General features: G+C 39.9%; 2 protein-coding genes and 1 long non-coding RNA gene across 3 annotated transcripts; all 3 read right to left on the minus strand.

Annotated features, from left to right (window-relative positions):
* Nucleotides 1–831: 831 nt before the first annotated feature.
* On the minus strand, nt 832–9,349 carry LOC115823749 (CD209 antigen-like protein A; the record flags this gene model as incomplete). Its single annotated transcript, XM_030787778.1, has 6 exons — nt 832–969; nt 3,827–3,905; nt 4,039–4,151; nt 4,689–4,831; nt 9,151–9,248; nt 9,282–9,349. Coding segments are annotated over 6 exons (639 nt in total), but the record flags the coding sequence as incomplete, so codon positions are not given.
* A 3,626-nt stretch (nt 9,350–12,975) lies between these two features.
* On the minus strand, nt 12,976–13,684 carry LOC115823960 (uncharacterized). The gene is made up of 3 exons (XR_004025645.1): nt 13,644–13,684; nt 13,235–13,347; nt 12,976–13,119 (listed from the first exon to the last, which is right to left on the minus strand). It is a non-coding gene; the product is annotated as an uncharacterized LOC115823960 (long non-coding RNA).
* A 4,351-nt stretch (nt 13,685–18,035) lies between these two features.
* LOC115823751 (C-type lectin domain family 4 member E-like) lies at nt 18,036–20,966 on the minus strand. Its single transcript, XM_030787779.1, has 4 exons — nt 20,921–20,966; nt 18,699–18,847; nt 18,296–18,408; nt 18,036–18,180 (listed from the first exon to the last, which is right to left on the minus strand). The coding sequence occupies exons 2-4, from the start codon at nt 18,822–18,824 to the stop codon at nt 18,036–18,038; spliced, it is 384 nt and encodes a 127-aa protein (XP_030643639.1). The 5' UTR covers nt 18,825–18,847; nt 20,921–20,966.
* Nucleotides 20,967–22,042: the final 1,076 nt, after the last annotated feature.

Below are 22,042 nucleotides of genomic sequence, written 5' to 3' on the forward strand. Positions count from 1 at the left end.
ACGACGAGCTTTTGCCCACTGGTGGACAGGATGTTGTCACCACAGTGAGTTCTTGACAAACGTCTACTCTGTGAGTGTGGGTAAAATGTGAAATGTTAACTCTTTAAGTACTAGTGCTTTAGTTAAGACTTTGTTCAGATGAGGAGTCATGTAAATGGGCGTTGTGAAAACATTCAGCACAGATATCTGCTTTTTCAAATGATACGAAATCAAACCTATCTACAGTTACCAGTGGTTCTTTTGGTTGAACTGTGTGTGTGTGTGTCTTTCTGATGGAAAACACATGTCTGTGGCATTAACCCTTAACTCATTTATACTCATTGTATGAACCTCTGTTACGTCCCCGGTGTAGTGTGGTGTCTAGGGGTATGCAGGGGGGACATAGCATAAAGGAACCCACCACCTGTGCTGGTTTTGGGACGGTGTGATGGGGGAGAAAACCACGGACACAGGGAATCAGTGTAAAAGAAAGTGCACGACATATTTGGGAATATTTACAAAGTGATATATACAAAATATGTACAGGTGTATTTATAAGGACACACAAAAACACACGAAGGTGGGAGAGGACGATAGATGGTGCCAAAGAAATGAAACCACCCTGTCTACCGAAAAACACACACTAGACTACAAAACAAAAAGGTGGCAGAGCCAAAGGAAACCTGACTACACTAACTATCTAGTAACAAAAATACAAGAGTGCCACCCACCTTTAACCTAACCCTATACAGCGTGATCACTACCGCGGGTTTGTAATAATAGTAGAAACACACGAAAGGCAAAAGGGCAAGCAACGAGATCGAAATCTAACACACAGCACATCAAGCCTCTTTAAATGTTGGCGCTCCGCGTCCGGTTGGCCAAGCCGAAAAGGGGCACTCCGTTGCTGGTTGGCCAGGCTGGCATGGAGAGGCGGGACCTAACACCAGGCCAGATGGACTGACAGCCTTTCGCGCCACAGCTGGGTACCTCGGGGGAGAGAGAGAGACAAGACGCACAAATAAAACGCACTGTGCGCCGCACGTAACAACCTCCATACACCAGATATGATAGTGCGAAAGTAAACAAAACACTAGCATTAATTATATCAACAGACAGTTGCGCTCTCATATAGATTCTGTCTTGTCGAGTCCTGATCTGAAATGGATGGAGAAAGAAGTGCTGTAAGAGTCAGGTTATAATGTAACGAACTGACCCATTACTATTACCTTATAGTGTACGATATAAATTGTCGATTTTCTGTCTGTTCGCTGTAAATGCAGTTACTTTGATTTTTACCCAATAGAACAGAACACACGTGCACCTGTACTCCTATCGGATGCACAAACGCAGGGTGCTGTTTGAGTGTTCTCGCACAGGGCGGAGCATGTTTTCGCTTTCGGTTTCTTTCTTTCTAAGAAAACGCTGAGCAGGAAGTTTATAGCTTTTGGAAACTTCCAGCATAATTATTTAAATCCTACTGACTGTTTTATTCCTGGTGAAGTGGCGTGAGTTGACGGACAGTTTGGTGAGTTTTAAAGATTTCAGTAATGATATTTCATGATATTTCCAATAAGTTATGGATTTCCCCTCGATTTCCGTTTGTTTTGTTTCTTTTGTATTTTGTCTCTGCCTCTTTGTTTTCGATAATTGCATAGAGTTTCGTCTCTGCTCTGTTGATCTGTTATTCGTGGTTTAGTTTTTGTGCAAAGCCGCAGACATTTTTACTCATTCTGTGTTTCTCTTCTCCCCATACATCTTTTCTTGTCTTGTTCCGGACCACTGTCAGGCAGGTCCGGCAGTCCTGCGCCGCGACTTCGGCACAATTTCGGTACATTGTGGCGCGCAGAGTGTTAGAGATTCATCTGAGTGTAAATCTCGTTTATAAATGGGGTTGTTACTGTGAGAAGACTGGCATGAAATTTACACGAAATTATGTGGCGCGACATGTGGTTGTATTTTTTTTTTTCCGAGAATGCCTGTTTTTCGATTTTTCCCTGAAGCTCAGCTGTAAAGATACCGGCTCTAAAGCGCACTGTCTTTTGTGAGTACTTCATTGAGGCAAGGCTCTCTCTTGCTAAAGTTAGTACCCTTGACAATACATGAGACCAGTGTTGGCCTGCCTTTATGGGTGTACTTGGTTCGCCCAGTAAGCTGCTTATTATCTCGCGGTGCTTATTGTCTTCTATGGTGTTGTAATTTTTAGAAAAATTGATTCTTGTTTTGGCATTGTGTGTTGCCTCTCGTGGTATTTTACTTAATTAAACTCGTTTGGTTTAATTAGTATAGGCAGTAGGTGTTATTTTGATGATATTTTGTCATAAATAAAAGTCTCTCTGACTAAGCGTTTAACAGTTCTTTGTTTTGTGGTGCTTTGAGTGTATAATTCTTGGTGTTTACAGTGCTGTGCTATGGACTGGTACCTCTTTCGCTGTCATGGCCTTGAAAACATAACATTCGGTCATTGTCATCAGAGTTGATTGTCCTCTACAGTGTTCCCACTGGAGAGTCCACTCATTGTCATTGACATGGTCTGGGTTTGATACTGCTGGAGTAATTACATCAGATCATTCACTGAGGGCTGTTTACACTGAGAGGGTCTGCAGTTGATGTAGATCTGAATTCAGAGTGGGACATTCTGTAAATCCTGTCATTTATATGAAGTTTATTAGATGTCTTTTTTACACAGTCATCACAATTCACCTGAAAGATATGAACATCAGTTCTGGTGCATTCAGGCCACCACATGTTTTCTTGCCTGTGAAATCATTTTCCACATTCTCCAGTAAAAACCAAAAGATGATGATATTCACAACAGAGATTATCTGTGCCATGTTCCTTAATGCTGAGGGAACCTGTCAGGTTTCTGAGACATATTCATGAAGGTCATATCATATACGTTCTGTCTAAAGAGGCAACATATGTTGATGCAGTGCTGCAGTTTCCTGTAAAGAGGCCCTTGACCTGTTTCCTCTGTTCTTTTGTTGATTAGAGCACACAGTGTAGTTAACACTGTGTCTTCAGTGTGTGTTTCTTTAGCACATGGTCAGTGTGGATGTTATATCGGTTGACTATGTTAAACTATGGGAAGTTCATGTTTTCGCCCTCTTAGATTAAAAAGGCTGTCAGGTGAGAGGAAGAGTGAGTATTACAAAGCCTGTGATAAAAATGTTACTTTTCTGACATTCTGAAAATGATAGTCAGACATTAGTGATCGATACAAGCTGCATGATACTGATATACATGTGTTTCATCACACCTGATCAAGAAATGGGTTCATTATTCACGATTAATTAACCACCCGATGTTAAGGTGAAGTTATGGTGGAAGTTGACACTTGAGATGTTGTGGACCTGTTTTCCCAGTAGAAAAACTGGACAATGTGAGGAACTGACAGACATTGTAAGACTTGGTGAAAGTGATTTATAACCAGTAAATACAGTTATACATGGTTATAAATCAAGTTTTTAAACTTTAATGACATCTCTGCAGAGTCATGGAAATCATGACAACAATTTTAGAAAAAAAAGTTGTAAAGTAAAAGAGAGAACTCTCAACAACACAACAACTGCAACAACAACAACAACAACAACAACAACAAAACATCTTTAACTTTGTTAAAACTAATATATGAATTAAAATAAAACATGAAATTGCAGATATTAATGCATATAAATACTATTATTCTTATTTTCTTTTTCTTTGTTTTCTCCCCCCCCCCCCCCCCCCCCCCAAAGCAAAAATTGTGAAATGTTCATGTGAAGAAAATGTTTGTACTTAAATTTGTCTAATTGTGTGTTGATATTTTCCTCTCACAAATATATTTAGTTTTGGTGTCACATGATACATCAATCCAAGTGTCAGGTCTGTCAAGGACAACACAGTCCTCATTTCCACTATTATTAGGCTCCCCTTTACCCCAGTACCTGAAATAACACAGAGAATCAGTCTGTCTAATGTATTTCTCATACAGAACAATAGACTGAGGGTTAATAAATAATAACTATAAAATGACCAATAACTGTCTCATGACCAGAGTTAAATTCAGTGATCTCTTACCCAGTGTTCAGTGCTGTACCATCCACCCATTTCCACACCCCCTCTGTGTTTATGTCAGTCAGACCAATCCAAAGGCCTGACTGACTCATCTTCCACAGTCTATTAACAAACTCCTGATGATGATGCACAAAATGAACATTTAAATATTTAAATGTTTACGTAGTTCTTTCTTTTCTCTCCCTCCCCTCTCTCTCTCTCTCTCTCTCTCTTTCTCTCTCTCCCTCTCTCTCTCTCTCTCTCTCTCTCTCTCTCATGCCATCCCATCTGCATCCATCTATCAGCATTCTTCTTCTTCTGCCTACTGATCTAATTAACTAATGGTTAATTAATCATCACTCACACTTGTTCTTGTTCTCATACTTGTCCCTCTGACACTCCTGTTTGCCCTGTTTATTGTTGAGTCTTTGCCTGTGTGTTGGATAATGTCTTTGCTCTTAGGGCTTTGATTGCCAATGATTGACCCAATACTGTCAGACTTGAGTTCACTTTAAAAAAAACACTACTCTGCATCGAGGCCCATTTTCTATTCATGATTCTCTCTCTCTCTCTCTCTCTCTCTCTCTCTCTCTCTCTCTCTCTCTCTCACACACACACACACACACACACACACACACACACACACACACACACACACACACACACACACACACCTGTTCCTCTTTGTTGTTTATTATCACCAAATCAGCCCCTCTCTTTATACAGTCCTGTCTGCTTTCACTCCAGTTCTTTGTTTCAGTAGAGATGTAGTACAGACTGGAACTGAAGTAAAACCATCTCTGCAGAATGTCTTTACCTGTTCACAGAATAAGTAGAAAAAGAATTGAGAGCAACTTACATGTATTGCCTCAAACACACACTTATGTCTGTGCATACACACACACATACACGCACATACACACACACACACACACACACACACACACACACACACACACACACACACACACACATACACTTGTGATATTAACTTGTGGCTATCACTTGTGATATTAACTTTCTGTCCACTGTGGGACCATAATATAATCAAATCTCATCATATCAGTATTGTCTTTAAGTATGGTCTTTTTTATCACATATTTATAGTAGATGTAGCCAATGCAAGACTCTATTAAATATCCTGGAAATGCAGCTATGAATCTCACAAATGTCTGAACTGATATGAAATATTGTATGTGGAAAATCAGGATATTTTGTACACATACATTAATGAAAGGGCCCTTATTTGTAGGAATTCTCAGGTGTTTGTCAACATAAGCATCTCGGAATATGAGGACCAAACAAAAGAGTGTGTAGATCTAATCAGCAAGCAAAGATGTGATTATATTGAAGCATCTACATAAGGATGTGATTTAACTAAAACATGCACATAAACTTTTTCACTCACCCAGATCAGAGAGGCTACGCTTGTATCCTCTCAGCTCTCCCAGAAACTTGTCCATCTCCTTTGTCCTGTTCTCAAGACTGGTCTGTAACTGGTTATTCTGTTTAAGTAGGTCGTTATATCCGTTTTGTAAATCCTTCCTCTCTATAGCTGATTTTTGGTTATCAGTTTGTAACTGGTCTCTCTCTGTTATGAGCTTCTTGTAACGGCTTTGTAGATGGTCTCTCTGTATACTTAAGTTGTTGTAACTGGTTTTTATCCGATCACCTTCTTTAGTCAAATTTCTAAAGTTTTTTTGTAATTGTTCAAACTTTAAAATAAACAAGACACTCAGCACTATGATGACAGCCAGCAGGAGAACACACAGCAGCCCCAGACACACTGTATATAGTATGTGATGTCACTTCCTGAGGAGACAAACAGAGACAGAGACTTTATCCAGTGCACTGTGGCTATGAGGCCTTTTACAGTATAAATGACTGCTCTTTCTCTCCATACAGCACCTGTGAGTTAAGCTGCTGCCTTTCTCTTGGTGAAGACGTCTTCTGTGTTTGAGGCTGGAACAGGGGTCACTATGATATCTGCACTGGTCTAAATGTATACAACCAATTATCTCCACTCACTCTCCTCTGTCTCCATTGGTTTTGTCAGTGTCAATATCATTCTCATAAACACACACAGACATCTTTGTTCTCTAACACATGATTATGCTTAGTTAAAACTATTGATATGGCTCTGTTTTGTACTGAGTTGGTTTCTTGTGTTTCTCTGTGGGTCTTACTGCCTCTGAACTGTTCTATATATTCACTGGCAGAGAGGAAGCCACAAAAACTAAAAAAAAAAAAAAACACATGAGAGACATTTAGCTGAGAATGAGGTCAAATGTGAATGTGTATGAATGTGAACATGTGTTCCAACTGAAATTGTTGACTTGGTATAAAGACTTATACCTTAATTGCTTCTTTTTAGGGTGACTTTGACCAGTTTGACCATCACCAGTTCCTTTCTCATTCTCTCTGTTTCTGTCTCTTTCTTTCTCCCTCCTGCTTTCCTTCCGTGGCCTGTCCACCTCATCTTCCAACTCCACTGTTTGGAGTCACCCAGTTTTAATGTCACTGTATGTCAGAAAGTCCAGTCATTTAAGATTTAATGGGAAAACATTTGTTGCTATTCATAGCTTATTAATTTACAGTTTAGCTTGTTTCCAAATTGAATAGGTGCCTAGAACAGATGTTGCATTTTCTTGATTGTCCATGTCTAATCCCTTATTTTAGCTGTTTGATAAATTTATGTTATCATTCTGAAACAATGAACTGAGAGATGTTGCCCTGAGTGAAAGTGTCCTCTCTCACCATTCTGTTTACATTCTAATGTATATTCTCCTATATCCTCACTCTGGTACACTCTACAACATGTCTACAACTACAAACAGTGCTCTCTGTCTAACTGCAACATGAGAGGACAAAATAAAATAAAATAATTAAAAGAAAACTTGACTTGCACTGTGTACTGTGTATTTCGTACTATTTTAATTACACCAGTTCAGAAACAGGAAGCTGGCAGCGCAGGAAATCACTGAGGGCCGTCTAGACTGAGAGGCCCTCAAAGTGTTAAACATGTGAACACAGATGGAAAGTTCAAACTGTCTCTGTTCTCCACCTTTACTTTTATCTGTCCCTCTTCAGAGTTGGACTCACATAAACTCTAACACAATATTACACTGAATTAGTGCTATAGTCTCTGCAAATCAGTATTCACTGTCTGTGTCTTCACTTGTTTTTGTGTTGCATCAAACTGACTCTTTAAGAGCTGAGAAGAACATTAACCACAGCAATCCCCAGGCCCCTATCATTTCACTCTGAACAAATATACTGTTATATGTTGTCAGGTCAGTTCTTTTTCACAAGTTGCTACTCATAGCACAGAACCCGGTTTTGGTCATCAGTTTAAGAATGCATGTCTGTGTGTTTGTGTGTGTGTGAGTGTGTGTGTGTGTGTGTGTGTTTGTGTTTTCAAACAGAAATTGTACATGAGAACAGCTGGGCTATGGTCTGTAGTTGGACACCTATATGGTCTACCTATAAGGTCAGTCTACAACACAAAGTGACTGGTGAGTGTAGGTCCAAGGTATGTGTTCCTAATGAAGCTGAGTGGAGTCCATGGATCCACTGGCCTTAATGTGAGTCAGAGTTAAGATACAAAGTCTTTAGTTAACCATAAATCTTTAATTCTCCATCAAAACCTCAGACACACTGCAGTCAGTCTGTACTATTTGATCTCTGAAATGTGTGTGGTATCTGATCTCTGCTGTGTGATTTCCTGTTAGACACATGTACACCCACAAACATGCCCCCCCCCCCCCCCCCCCCCCCACTGTTCATGATGAAAAATGTAAACACAACACACCATCGAACACAAAACTCCACATAAAAAAAATAAAATAAAATACACTTATCAGAAAAGTACGATTACCATTGTGATGTCACTAGAAAAGTCTCTTCTCACAGATCAAACTTAAACGATTAGAACATGACACAGCATTCCAGCTTTTCAGACTATAAAAATTATGATCAGTAGCAACACAGTCCTCATTTCCATTCAAATTGCTGGGACTCCCTCCATCCCAGTACCTGAAATAACACAGAGAATCAGTCTGTTTAATTTATTTCTCATACTGAACAATAGACTGAGTGTTAAGAGTCAATAACTGTCTCATGACCAGAGTTAAATTCAGTGATCTCTTACCCAGTGATCAGTGCTGTACCATCCACCCATTTCCACACCCCCTCTGTGTCTCTGTCAGTCAGACCAATCCAAAAACTTGCAAAACTGCCCTTGGACAAGCTATCTACAAACTCCTAATGTGATAAAGGGTGAAAATGAAATGATGCAGATCGTTAGTGAAGTGTTTGATTTTCTCCATAAACAGACTACAGTGTGAAGCATCTGACCAGAGCACTGTCACTTCCTGTAACACATGAATATGCATCGCAATTACAACACAGACACACAAGCACAGGGAAACAAGATCACTTTAACCTGTATTAGGAAATGTGATCAATCTGATTACTCTCTCTCTCTCTCTCTCTCTCTCTCTCTCTCTCTCTCTCTCTCTCTCTCTCTCTCTCTCTCTCTCTCTCTCTCTGTCTCTCTCTCACCTGTTCTTCTCTGCTGTTTATGATCACCAGGTCGGCTGATTTCTCTCTGCAGTACTGTCTGCTCTGACTCCAGTTCCTCCATTGAAAACCGACGTGATATAGACTGTGGTTAAAATACCTCCACATCCAGCCTTTCTGTGCATGTTTATCTGTTTGCACGATGGTGAATACAAACAGAGATAATCACATGTATGTGATACATATTTGTGCACAGAATTTTGATATTAACATGATAAACATCATCTCTGTTTTGAGGTTGCTGAACAACAGTAGAGGGTTAATAAAATACCACAGATTTTTAACGACGTGTAATTCGTAAAATGATTGCATTCAGAAACACCCATAGCACAACAGCTGCCACACGCACACCAGCAAATCTACTCTCTGATGTCTTCCAAAAGCAAACAGCAACACAGCAATGGAAACTAAGAAATGACCATTGAAATAAAGATTAAAATATTCACTCACCTATTTTAGAGAGCCCATACCGAAACTCCTCTCGCTGTCTGAGTGAATGGTCTCTCTCCACACTCAGGCTGTTGTATCTGATTTCTAACTGATCTCTCTCTGCACTCACATTCTTATAATTGGTTTCTAACTGGTCTCTCTCTTCAATCATTTTGTTGTAACTGGTTTCTAACTGGTCTCTCTCTCTTGTCAAATTCTGGAAACTGCCCTGTAACTGGTTTAATTGTACAGTGTACCAGACACACAGCACTATGATGACAGCCAGCAGGAGAACACACAGCAGCCCCAGACACACTGCAGTCAGTCTGTAGCGTCTGTCACTTCCTGAGAAGACAAACAGACACAGAGACTCATTTTGTCGCTGCAGCTTGTACATCTTCTGATTAAAAGACACAACTCAATGACAATTACTCATTTTATTGTACATAATCACACTTTCTCAAGCATCAAACTCTCTCTCTCTCTCTCTCTCTCTCTCTCTCTCTCTCATAAACAAACACACCCAGTCACACACATTATGTATTGGCTCCATTCCTCCCACTCAGTCTCCTTATTGCATTACATATTTTTTTTGACACAAAAATCAAGGTTTCCTCGTGGTTTTTCGGATAACCTTCTTTCATGTTAATTATGCACTTGCCAATTTTTACCTGAATTTGGTTTAGTGTAAATTTCAGTCTTTGTTTGATAAAATGCCCTCCACTGTGGTTTTAGAAAGTACGAGTGGGACAGGCCTGTCCGTCTTCATTCACTGCCTAAATATTTTATTCATTTGTTTGTTTATCTGTGTATTACATTTTTGAGGACATTTGTCAGAGTAAATGTTGTCAGAGAATGGTGGAGAAGTGATCAGAGAATACTTTGTTTCTTACTGTTTCTCTTTTTACTGTTTTTCAGCTCTTTTCAGGAGACAAGGTGAGCATGGCTGCTAATCTGTGTGAGGGAAATTATTTGGTAACAGACAATTTACAACATGTATAGAAATATACACTCATCCTGTGTAAGAAGTACCTGTGTGTTGAGTTGCTGGGTTTCTTCTAGTGGAGGTGTCATCTCTCTGTGTGTCGGTGTCTGTTTTTCTCACAGCATCTACACTCTCATAAATATTCACCATCATCTCCACTCTCTCTCCTCTGTCCAGTTCTCTTTTCTCAGTACTGTTGACTGTCTCACACATACACACAGACATCTCCATTCTCTAACACACACTATCACTCTGAATTGGTCCTGTTGTCCCTGTATGTTTGGGTCGGTCTGTGTGACTGCCCTTCTGTCTTTGTGTTGCATACAACTGACTCTTTCAGAGGCATGAAAACCTTTGACCACAGGAAGTCCAGCCCCCCATCATGTCACTCTGACAGAATATGGTCTTAGTGTTCAAAGGCCAGTTCTTTTCCACAAACTACTCTTTAAAGCACAAAGTACTGAGTTTAGTGTTGTAATGTAAGTATGCGTGAACATGTGTTTGTTTAGCTTGTCTGTATGTGTTTGTGCATGTGTGTATAGCAGTGTTAGTATTACAGTTTCATGTTCTTATTTTCAGATGAAAGACACAAATGAAATATTCATTCATTGAAATGCTCATTCATTCACTCCCTACTCCAGTTCTCAACACTGGTCTATAACTAGTCTCTCTCACCAAGTAGTTTGTTATATCTATATTTTAAATTCGCTCACCCTACAGTTGTATTGGGGTGATAAGTATGTAACTGGTCTCGCTCTGTTACCACCTTGTTGTAGTACTTTTGTAACTGCTCCAGCTTTGAAACATACAAGACACACTACAGCACTATGATGACAGCCAGCAGGAGAACACACAGCAGCCCCAGACACACTGTATGTAGTATGTGATGTCACTTCCTGAGGAGACAAACAGAGACAGAGACTTTATCCAGTGCACTGTGGCTATGAGGCCTTTTACAGTATAAATGACTGCTCTTTCTCTCCATACAGCACCTGTGTGTTGAGTTGCTGCCTTTCTCTCGGTGAAGACGTCTTCTGTGTTTGAGACTGGAACAGGAGTCTGTATGATATCTGCACTGGTCTAAATGAATACAACCAGTTATCTCCACTCACTCTCCTCTGTCTCCATTGGTTTTGTCAGTGTCAATATCATTCTCATAAACACACACAGACATCTTTGTTTTCTAACACATGATTATGCTGAGTTATAACTATTGATACGACTCTGTTTTGTATTGAGTTGGTTTCTCTTGTTTCTCTGTGGGTCTTACTGCCTCTGAACTGCTTTACATTGACTGGGAGAAAGGAAATCACAAAAACTAAAAAAAAACAAAAAAAAAAACACATGAGGGACATTTAGCTGAGAATGAGGTCAAATGTGAATGTGTGTGTGAATGTGAACATGTGTTCCAACTGAAATTGTTCACTTGGTATAAAGTCTTATACCTTAATTGCCTCTTTTAGGTACTTTGACCAGTTTGACCATCACCAGTTCCTTTCTCATTCTCTCTGTTTCTGTCTCTTTCTTTCTCCCTCCTGCTTTCCTTCCATGGCCTGTCCACCTCATCTTCCAACTCCACTGTTTGGAGTCACCCAGTTTTAATGTCACTGTATGTCAGAAAGTCCAGTCATTTAAGATTTAATGGGAAAACATTTGTTGCTATTCATAGCTTATTAATTTACAGTTTAGCTTATTTCCAAATTGAATAGGTGCCGAGAACAGATGTTGCATTTTTTTTGTGTTTACCCATGTCTAATCCCGTTATTTTAGCTGTTTGATAAAATTATGTTATCATTTTGAAACAATGAACTGAGAGATGTTACCCTGAGTGAAAGTGTCCTCTCTCAGCATTCTGTTTACATTCTAATGTATATTCTTCTATATCCTCACTCTGGTACACTCTACAACATGTCTACAACTACAAACAGTGCTCTCTGTCTAACTGCAACATGAGAGGGCAAAAGAAACCCTCTACTGTGTACTGTGTATTTTGTTCTATTTTAATGACCCCAGTTCAGAAACAGGAAGCTGGCAGCACAGGAAATCACTGAGGGTCGTCTAGACTGAGAGGCCCTCAAAGTGTTAAACATGTGATCACAGATTGAAAGTTCAAACTGTCTCTGTTCTCCACCTTTACTTTTATCTGTCCCTCTTTAGAGTTGGACTCACATAAACTCTAACGCAATATTACACTGAATTAGTGCTATCGTCTCTGCAAATCAGTATTCACTGTCTGTGTCTTCACTTGTCTTTGTGTTGCATCAAACTGACTCTTTAAGAGCTGAGAAGAACATTAACCACAGCAATCCCCAGGCCCCTATCATTTCACTCTGAACAAATATACGGTTATATGTTGTCAGGTCAGTTCTTTTTCACAAGTTGCTACTTATAGCACAGAACCCGGTTTAGGTCATCAGTTTAAGAATGCGTGTCTGTGTGTTTGTGTGTGTGTGTGTGTGTGTGTGTGTGTTTGTGTTTTCAAACAGAAATTGTACATGAGAACAGCTGGGCTATAGTCTGTAGTTGGACACCTATATGGTCAACCTATAAGGTCAGTCTACAACACAAAGTGACTGGTGAGCGTAGGTCCAAGGTATGTGTTCCTAATGAAGTTGAGTGGAGTCCATGGATCCACTGGCCTTAATGTGAGTCAGAGTTAAGATACAAAGTCTTTAGTTAACCATAAATCTTTAATTCTCCATCAAAACCTCAGACACACTGCAGTCAGTCTGTACTATTTGATCTCTGAAATGTGTGTGGTATCTGATCTCTGCTGTGTGATTTCCTGTTAGACACATGTACATCCACAAACATGCCCCCCCCCCCCCCCCCCCCCCCCACACACACACACACTGTTCATGATGACAAATGTAAACACAACACACCATCGAACACAAAGTCCACATAAAAAAAAAAAAAAAAAAAATACACTTATCAGAAAAGTACGATTACCATTGTGATGTCACTAGAAAAGTCTCTTCTCACAGATCAAACTTAAACGATTAGAACATGACACAGCATTCCAGCTTTTCAGACTATAAAAATTATGATCAGTAGCAACACAGTCCTCATTTCCATTCAAATTGCTGGGACTCCCTCCATCCCAGTACCTGAAATAACACAGAGAATCAGTCTGTTTAATTTCTTTCTCATACTGAACAATAGACTGAGTGTTAAGAGTCAATAACTGTCTCATGACCAGAGTTAAATTCAGTGATCTCTTACCCAGTGTTCAGTGCTGTACCATCCACCCATTTCCACACCCCCTCTGTGTCTCTGTCAGTCAGACCAATCCAAAAACTTGCAAAACTGCCCTTGGACAAGCTATCTACAAACTCCTAATGTGATAAAGGGTGAAAATGAAATGATGCAGATCGTTAGTGAAGTGTTTGATTTTCTCCATAAACAGACTACAGTGTGAAGCATCTGACCAGAGCACTGTCACTTCCTGTAACACATGAATATGCATCGCAATTACAACACAGACACACAAGCACAGGCAAACATGATCACTTTAACCTGTATTAGGAAATGTGATCAATCTGATTACTCTCTTACTCTCTCCCTCTCTCTCTCTCTCTCTCTCTCTCTCTCTCTCTCTCTCTCTCTCTCTCTCTCTCTGTCTCTCTCTCACCTGTTCTTCTCTGCTGTTTATGATCACCAGGTCGGCTGATTTCTCTCTGCAGTACTGTCTGCTCTGACTCCAGTTCCTCCATTGAAAACCGACGTGATATAGACTGTGGTTAAAATACCTCCACATCCAGCCTTTCTGTGCATGTTTATCTGTTTGCACGATGGTGAATACAAACAGAGATAATCACATGTATGTGATACATATTTGTGCACAGAATTTTGATATTAACATGATAAACATCATCTCTGTTTTGAGGTTGCTGAACAACAGTAGAGGGTTAATAAAATACCACAGATTTTTAACGACGTGTAATTCGTAAAATGATTGCATTCAGAAACACCCATAGCACAACAGCTGCCACACGCACACCAGCAAATCTACTCTCTGATGTCTTCCAAAAGCAAACAGCAACACAGCAATGGAAACTAAGAAATGACCATTGAAATAAAGATTAAAATATTCACTCACCTATTTTAGAGAGCCCATACCGAAACTCCTCTCGCTGTCTGAGTGAATGGTCTCTCTCCACACTCAGGCTGTTGTATCTGATTTCTAACTGATCTCTCTCTGCACTCACATTCTTATAATTGGTTTCTAACTGGTCTCTCTCTTCAATCATTTTGTTGTAACTGGTTTCTAACTGGTCTCTCTCTCTTGTCAAATTCTGGAAACTGCCCTGTAACTGGTTTAATTGTACAGTGTACCAGACACACAGCACTATGATGACAGCCAGCAGGAGAACACACAGCAGCCCCAGACACACTGCAGTCAGTCTGTAGCGTCTGTCACTTCCTGAGAAGACAAACAGACACAGAGACTCATTTTGTCGCTGCAGCTTGTACATCTTCTGATTAAAAGACACAACTCAATGACAATTACTCATTTTATTGTACATAATCACACTTTCTCAAGCATCAAACTCTCTCTCTCTCTCTCTCTCTCTCTCTCTCTCTCATAAACAAACACACCCAGTCACACACATTATGTATTGGCTCCATTCCTCCCACTCAGTCTCCTTATTGCATTACATATTTTTTTTGACACAAAAATCAAGGTTTCCTCGTGGTTTTTCGGATAACCTTCTTTCATGTTAATTATGCACTTGCCAATTTTTACCTGAATTTGGTTTAGTGTAAATTTCAGTCTTTGTTTGATAAAATGCCCTCCACTGTGGTTTTAGAAAGTACGAGTGGGACAGGCCTGTCCGTCTTCATTCACTGCCTAAATATTTTATTCATTTGTTTGTTTATCTGTGTATTACATTTTTGAGGACATTTGTCAGAGTAAATGTTGTCAGAGAATGGTGGAGAAGTGATCAGAGAATACTTTGTTTCTTACTGTTTCTCTTTTTACTGTTTTTCAGCTCTTTTCAGGAGACAAGGTGAGCATGGCTGCTAATCTGTGTGAGGGAAATTATTTGGTAACAGACAATTTACAACATGTATAGAAATATACACTCATCCTGTGTAAGAAGTACCTGTGTGTTGAGTTGCTGGGTTTCTTCTAGTGGAGGTGTCATCTCTCTGTGTGTCGGTGTCTGTTTTTCTCACAGCATCTACACTCTCATAAATATTCACCATCATCTCCACTCTCTCTCCTCTGTCCAGTTCTCTTTTCTCAGTACTGTTGACTGTCTCACACATACACACAGACATCTCCATTCTCTAACACACACTATCACTCTGAATTGGTCCTGTTGTCCCTGTATGTTTGGGTCGGTCTGTGTGACTGCCCTTCTGTCTTTGTGTTGCATACAACTGACTCTTTCAGAGGCATGAAAACCTTTGACCACAGGAAGTCCAGCCCCCCATCATGTCACTCTGACAGAATATGGTCTTAGTGTTCAAAGGCCAGTTCTTTTCCACAAGCTACTCTTTAAAGCACAAAGTACTGAGTTTAGTGTTGTAATGTAAGTATGCGTGAACATGTGTTTGTTTAGCTTGTCTGTATGTGTTTGTGCATGTGTGTATAGCAGTGTTAGTATTACAGTTTCATGTTCTTATTTTCAGATGAAAGACACAAATGAAATATTCATTCATTGAAATGCTCATTCATTCACTCCCTACTCCAGTTCTCAACACTGGTCTATAACTAGTCTCTCTCACCAAGTAGTTTGTTATATCTATATTTTAAATTCGCTCACCCTACAGTTGTATTGGGGTGATAAGTATGTAACTGGTCTCGCTCTGTTACCACCTTGTTGTAGTACTTTTGTAACTGCTCCAGCTTTGAAACATACAAGACACACTACAGCACTATGATGACAGCCAGCAGGAGAACACACAGCAGCCCCAGACACACTGTATGTAGTATGTGATGTCACTTCCTGAGGAGACAAACAGAGACAGAGACTTTATCCAGTGCACTGTGGCTATGAGGCCTTTTACAGTATAAATGACTGCTCTTTCTCTCCATACAGCACCTGTGTGTTGAGTTGCTGCCTTTCTCTCGGTGAAGACGTCTTCTGTGTTTGAGACTGGAACAGGAGTCTGTATGATATCTGCACTGGTCTAAATGAATACAACCAGTTATCTCCACTCACTCTCCTCTGTCTCCATTGGTTTTGTCAGTGTCAATATCATTCTCATAAACACACACAGACATCTTTGTTTTCTAACACATGATTATGCTGAGTTATAACTATTGATACGACTCTGTTTTGTATTGAGTTGGTTTCTCTTGTTTCTCTGTGGGTCTTACTGCCTCTGAACTGCTTTACATTGACTGGGAGAAAGGAAATCACAAAAACTAAAAAAAAACAAAAAAAAAAACACATGAGGGACATTTAGCTGAGAATGAGGTCAAATGTGAATGTGTGTGTGAATGTGAACATGTGTTCCAACTGAAATTGTTCACTTGGTATAAAGTCTTATACCTTAATTGCCTCTTTTAGGTACTTTGACCAGTTTGACCATCACCAGTTCCTTTCTCATTCTCTCTGTTTCTGTCTCTTTCTTTCTCCCTCCTGCTTTCCTTCCATGGCCTGTCCACCTCATCTTCCAACTCCACTGTTTGGAGTCACCCAGTTTTAATGTCACTGTATGTCAGAAAGTCCAGTCATTTAAGATTTAATGGGAAAACATTTGTTGCTATTCATAGCTTATTAATTTACAGTTTAGCTTATTTCCAAATTGAATAGGTGCCGAGAACAGATGTTGCATTTTTTTTGTGTTTACCCATGTCTAATCCCGTTATTTTAGCTGTTTGATAAAATTATGTTATCATTTTGAAACAATGAACTGAGAGACGTTACCCTGAGTGAAAGTGTCCTCTCTCAGCATTCTGTTTACATTCTAATGTATATTCTTCTATATCCTCACTCTGGTACACTCTACAACATGTCTACAACTACAAACAGTGCTCTCTGTCTAACTGCAACATGAGAGGGCAAAAGAAACCCTCTACTGTGTACTGTGTATTTTGTTCTATTTTAATGACCCCAGTTCAGAAACAGGAAGCTGGCAGCACAGGAAATCACTGAGGGTCGTCTAGACTGAGAGGCCCTCAAAGTGTTAAACATGTGATCACAGATTGAAAGTTCAAACTGTCTCTGTTCTCCACCTTTACTTTTATCTGTCCCTCTTTAGAGTTGGACTCACATAAACTCTAACGCAATATTACACTGAATTAGTGCTATCGTCTCTGCAAATCAGTATTCACTGTCTGTGTCTTCACTTGTCTTTGTGTTGCATCAAACTGACTCTTTAAGAGCTGAGAAGAACATTAACCACAGCAATCCCCAGGCCCCTATCATTTCACTCTGAACAAATATACGGTTATATGTTGTCAGGTCAGTTCTTTTTCACAAGTTGCTACTTATAGTACAGAACCCGGTTTAGGTCATCAGTTTAAGAATGCGTGTCTGTGTGTTTGTGTGTGTGTGTGTGTGTGTGTGTGTGTGTTTGTGTTTTCAAACAGAAATTGTACATGAGAACAGCTGGGCTATAGTCTGTAGTTGGACACCTATATGGTCAACCTATAAGGTCAGTCTACAACACAAAGTGACTGGTGAGCGTAGGTCCAAGGTATGTGTTCCTAATGAAGTTGAGTGGAGTCCATGGATCCACTGGCCTTAATGTGAGTCAGAGTTAAGATACAAAGTCTTTAGTTAACCATAAATCTTTAATTCTCCATCAAAACCTCAGACACACTGCAGTCAGTCTGTACTATTTGATCTCTGAAATGTGTGTGGTATCTGATCTCTGCTGTGTGATTTCCTGTTAGACACATGTACATCCACAAACATGCCCCCCCCCCCCCCCCCCCCACACACACACACACTGTTCATGATGACAAATGTAAACACAACACACCATCGAACACAAAGTCCACATAAAAAAAAAAAAAAAAAAATACACTTATCAGAAAAGTACGATTACCATTGTGATGTCACTAGAAAAGTCTCTTCTCACAGATCAAACTTAAACGATTAGAACATGACACAGCATTCCAGCTTTTCAGACTATAAATATTATGATCAGTAGCAACACAGTCCTCATTTCCATTCAAATTGCTGGGACTCCCTCCATCCCAGTACCTGAAATAACACAGAGAATCAGTCTGTTTAATTTCTTTCTCATACTGAACAATAGACTGAGTGTTAAGAGTCAATAACTGTCTCATGACCAGAGTTAAATTCAGTGATCTCTTACCCAGTGTTCAGTGCTGTACCATCCACCCATTTCCACACCCCCTCTGTGTCTCTGTCAGTCAGACCAATCCAAAAACTTGCAAAACTGCCCTTGGACAAGCTATCTACAAACTCCTAATGTGATAAAGGGTGAAAATGAAATGATGCAGATCGTTAGTGAAGTGTTTGATTTTCTCCATAAACAGACTACAGTGTGAAGCATCTGACCAGAGCACTGTCACTTCCTGTAACACATGAATATGCATCGCAATTACAACACAGACACACAAGCACAGGCAAACATGATCACTTTAACCTGTATTAGGAAATGTGATCAATCTGATTACTCTCTTACTCTCTCCCTCTCTCTCTCTCTCTCTCTCTCTCTCTCTCTCTCTCTCTCTCTCTCTCTGTCTCTCTCTCACCTGTTCTTCTCTGCTGTTTATGATCACCAGGTCGGCTGATTTCTCTCTGCAGTACTGTCTGCTCTGACTCCAGTTCCCCCATTGAAAACCGATGTGATATAGACTGTGGTTAAAATACCTCCACATCCAGCCTTTCTGTGCATGTTTATCTGTTTCCACGATGGTGAAGACAAACAGAGATGATCACATGTATGTGATACATATTTGTGCACAGAATTTTGATATTGACATGATAAACATCATCTCTGTTTTGAGGTTGCTGAACAACAGTAGAGGGTTAATAAAATACCACAGATTTTTAACGACGTGTAATTTGTAAAATGATTGCATTCAGAAACACCCATAGTACAACAGCTGCCACACGCACACCAGCAAATCTACTCTCTGATGTCTTCCAAAAGCAAACAGCAACACAGCAACGGAAACTAAGAAATGACCATTGAAATAAAGATTAAAACATTCACTCACCTATTTTAGAGAGCCCATACCGAAACTCCTCTAGCTGTCTGAGTGAATGGTCTCTCTCCACACTCAGGCTGTTGTATCTGATTTCTAACTGATCTCTCTCTGCACTCACATTCTTATAATTGGTTTCTAACCGGTCTCTCTCTCCAATCATTTTGTTGTAACTGGTTTGTAACTGGTCTCTCTCTCTTGTCAAATTCTGGAAACTGCCCTGTAACTGGTCTAATTGTACAGTGTACCAGACACACAGCACTATGATGACAGCCAGCAGGAGAACACACAGCAGCCCCAGACACACTGCAGTCAGTCTGTAGCGTCTGTCACTTCCTGAGAAGACAAACAGACACAGAGACTCATTTTGTCGCTGAAGCTTGTACATCTTCTGATTAAAAGACACAACTCAATGACAATTACTCATTTTATTGTACATAATCACACTTTCTCAAGCATCAAACTCTCTCTCTCTCTCTCTCTCTCTCTCTCTCTCTCTCTCTCTCATAAACAAACACACCCAGTCACACACATTATGTATTGGCTCCATTCCTCCCACTCAGTCTCCTTATTGCATTACATATTTATTTTGACACAAAAATCAAGGTTTCCTCGTGGTTTTTCGGATAACCTTCTTTCATGTTAATTATGCACTTGCCAATTTTTACCTGAATTTGGTTTAGTGTAACTTTCAGTCTTTGTTTGAAAAAATATCCTCTACTGTGGTTTTAGAAAGCACGAGTGGGACAGGCCTGTCCGTCTTCATTCACTGCCTAAATATTTTATTCATTTGTTTGTTTATCTGTGTATTACATATTTGAGGACATTTGTCAGAGTAAATGTTGTCAGAGAATGGTGGAGAAGTGATCAGAGAATCCTTTGTCTCTTACTGTTTCTCTTTTTACTGTTTTTCAGCTCTTTTCAGGAGACAAGGTGAACATGGCTGCTAATCTGTGTGAGGGAAATTATTTGGTAACAGACAATTTACAACTATAGAAAAATACACTCATCAATGTGTAAAAAGTACCTGTGTGTTGAGTTGCTGGGTTTCTTCTAGTGGAGGTGTCGTCTCTCTGTGTGTCGGTGTCTGTTGTTCTGACAGCATCTGAACTCTTATAAATATTCACCATCATCTTCACTCTCTCTCCTCTGTCCAGTTCTCTTTTCTCAGTACTGTTGACTGTATCACACATACACACAGACATCTCCATTCTCTAACACACACTATCACTCTGAATTGGTGCTGTTGTCCCTGTATGTTTGGGTCAGTCTGTATGTCTGCACTTCTGTCTTTGTGTTGTGTGCGACTGACTCTTTCAGAGGCGTGAAAAGCTTTGACCACAGGAAGTCCAGCCCCCCATCATGTCACTCTGACAGAATATGGTCTTAGTGTTCAAAGGCCAGTTCTTCTCCACAAGCTGCTCTTTAAAGCACAAAGTACTGAGTTTAGTGTTGTAATGTAAGTATGTGTGAATATCTGTTTGTTTTGCTTGTATACATATTTGTGCAGAGAATTTTGATATTAACATGATAAACATCATCTCTGTTTTGAGGTTGCTCAACAACAGTAGAGGGTTAATAAAATACCACAGATTTTTAACGACGTGTAATTTGTAAAATGACTGCATTCAGAAACACCCATAGTACAATAGCTGCCACACGCTCACCAGCAAATCTACTCTCTGATGTCTTCCAAAAGCAAACAGCAACACAGCAATGGACACTAAGAAATGAACATTGAAATAAAGATTAAAATATTCACTCACCTATTTTAGAGAGCCCATACCGAAACTCCTCTCGCTGTCTGAGTGCATGGTCTCTCTCCACACTCAGGTTGTTGTATCTGATTTCTAACTGCTCTCTCTCAGCACTCACATTCTTATAATTGGTTTCTAACCGGTCTCTCTCTCCAATCATTTTGTTGAAACTGGTTTGTAACTGGTCTCTCTCTCTTGTCAAATTCTGGAAACTGCCCTGTAACTGGTCTAATTGTACAGTGTACCAGGCACACAGCACTACGATGACAGCCAGCAGGAGAACACACAGCAGCCCCAGACACACTGCAGTCAGTCTGTAGCGTCTGTCACTTCCTGAGAAGACAAACAGACACAGAGACTCATTTTGTCGCTGCAGCTTGTACATCTTCTGATTAAAAGACACAACTAAATGAAGAAATATACACTCATCCTGTGTTAGAAGTACCTGTGTGTTGAGTTGCTGGGTTTCTTCTAGTGGAGGTGTCGTCTCTCTGTGTGTCGGTGTCTGTTGTTCTCACAGCATCTACACTCTCATAAATATTCACCATCATCTTCACTCTCTCTCCTCTGTCCAGTTCTCTTTTCTCAGTACTGTTGACTGTCTCACACATACACACAGACATCTCCATTCTCTAACACACACTATCACTCTGAATTGGTGCTGTTGTCCCTGTATGTTTGGGTCGGTCTGTGTGTCTGCCCTTCTGTCTTTGTGTTGCATACAACTGACTCTTTCAGAGGCATGAAAACCTTTGACCACAGGAAGTCCAGCCCCCCATCATGTCACTCTGACAGAATATGGTCTTAGTGTTCAAAGGTCAGTTCTTCTCCACAAACTGCTCTTTAAAGCATAAAGTACTGAGTTTAGTATTATAATGTAAGTATGTGTGAACGTCTGTTTGTTTAGCTTGTCTGTATGTGTTTGTGCATGTGTGTGTAGCAGTGTTAGTATTATAGTTTCATGTTCTTATTTTCAGATTAAACACACAAATGAAATATTCATTCATTGAAATGCTCATTCATTCACTCCCTACTCCAGTTCTCAACACTGGTCTATAACTAGTCTCTCTCACCAAGTAGGTTGTTATATCTATATGTTAAATTCGCTCACCCTATAGTTGTATTGGGGTG

The sequence above is a fragment of the Chanos chanos genome, chromosome 11 (assembly GCF_902362185.1).
Source record: "Chanos chanos chromosome 11, fChaCha1.1, whole genome shotgun sequence".
Classification (NCBI taxonomy): Eukaryota; Metazoa; Chordata; class Actinopteri; order Gonorynchiformes; family Chanidae; genus Chanos; species Chanos chanos.

Excerpts from the sequence above, each read along its gene's own strand:
- LOC115823751 (XM_030787779.1), bottom strand. The coding sequence starts at position 18,824 with ATGTGGAGGTATTTTAACCACAGTCTATATCACATCGGTTTTCAATGG. Across the intron at positions 18,409-18,698 it reads TAAACAGCAGAGAAGAACAG|GAGTTTGTAGATAGCTTGTC; the intron begins GTGAGAGAGAGA and ends TTATCACATTAG. Across the intron at positions 18,181-18,295 it reads GGTACAGCACTGAACACTGG|GTACTGGGATGGAGGGAGTC; the intron begins GTAAGAGATCAC and ends GTGTTATTTCAG.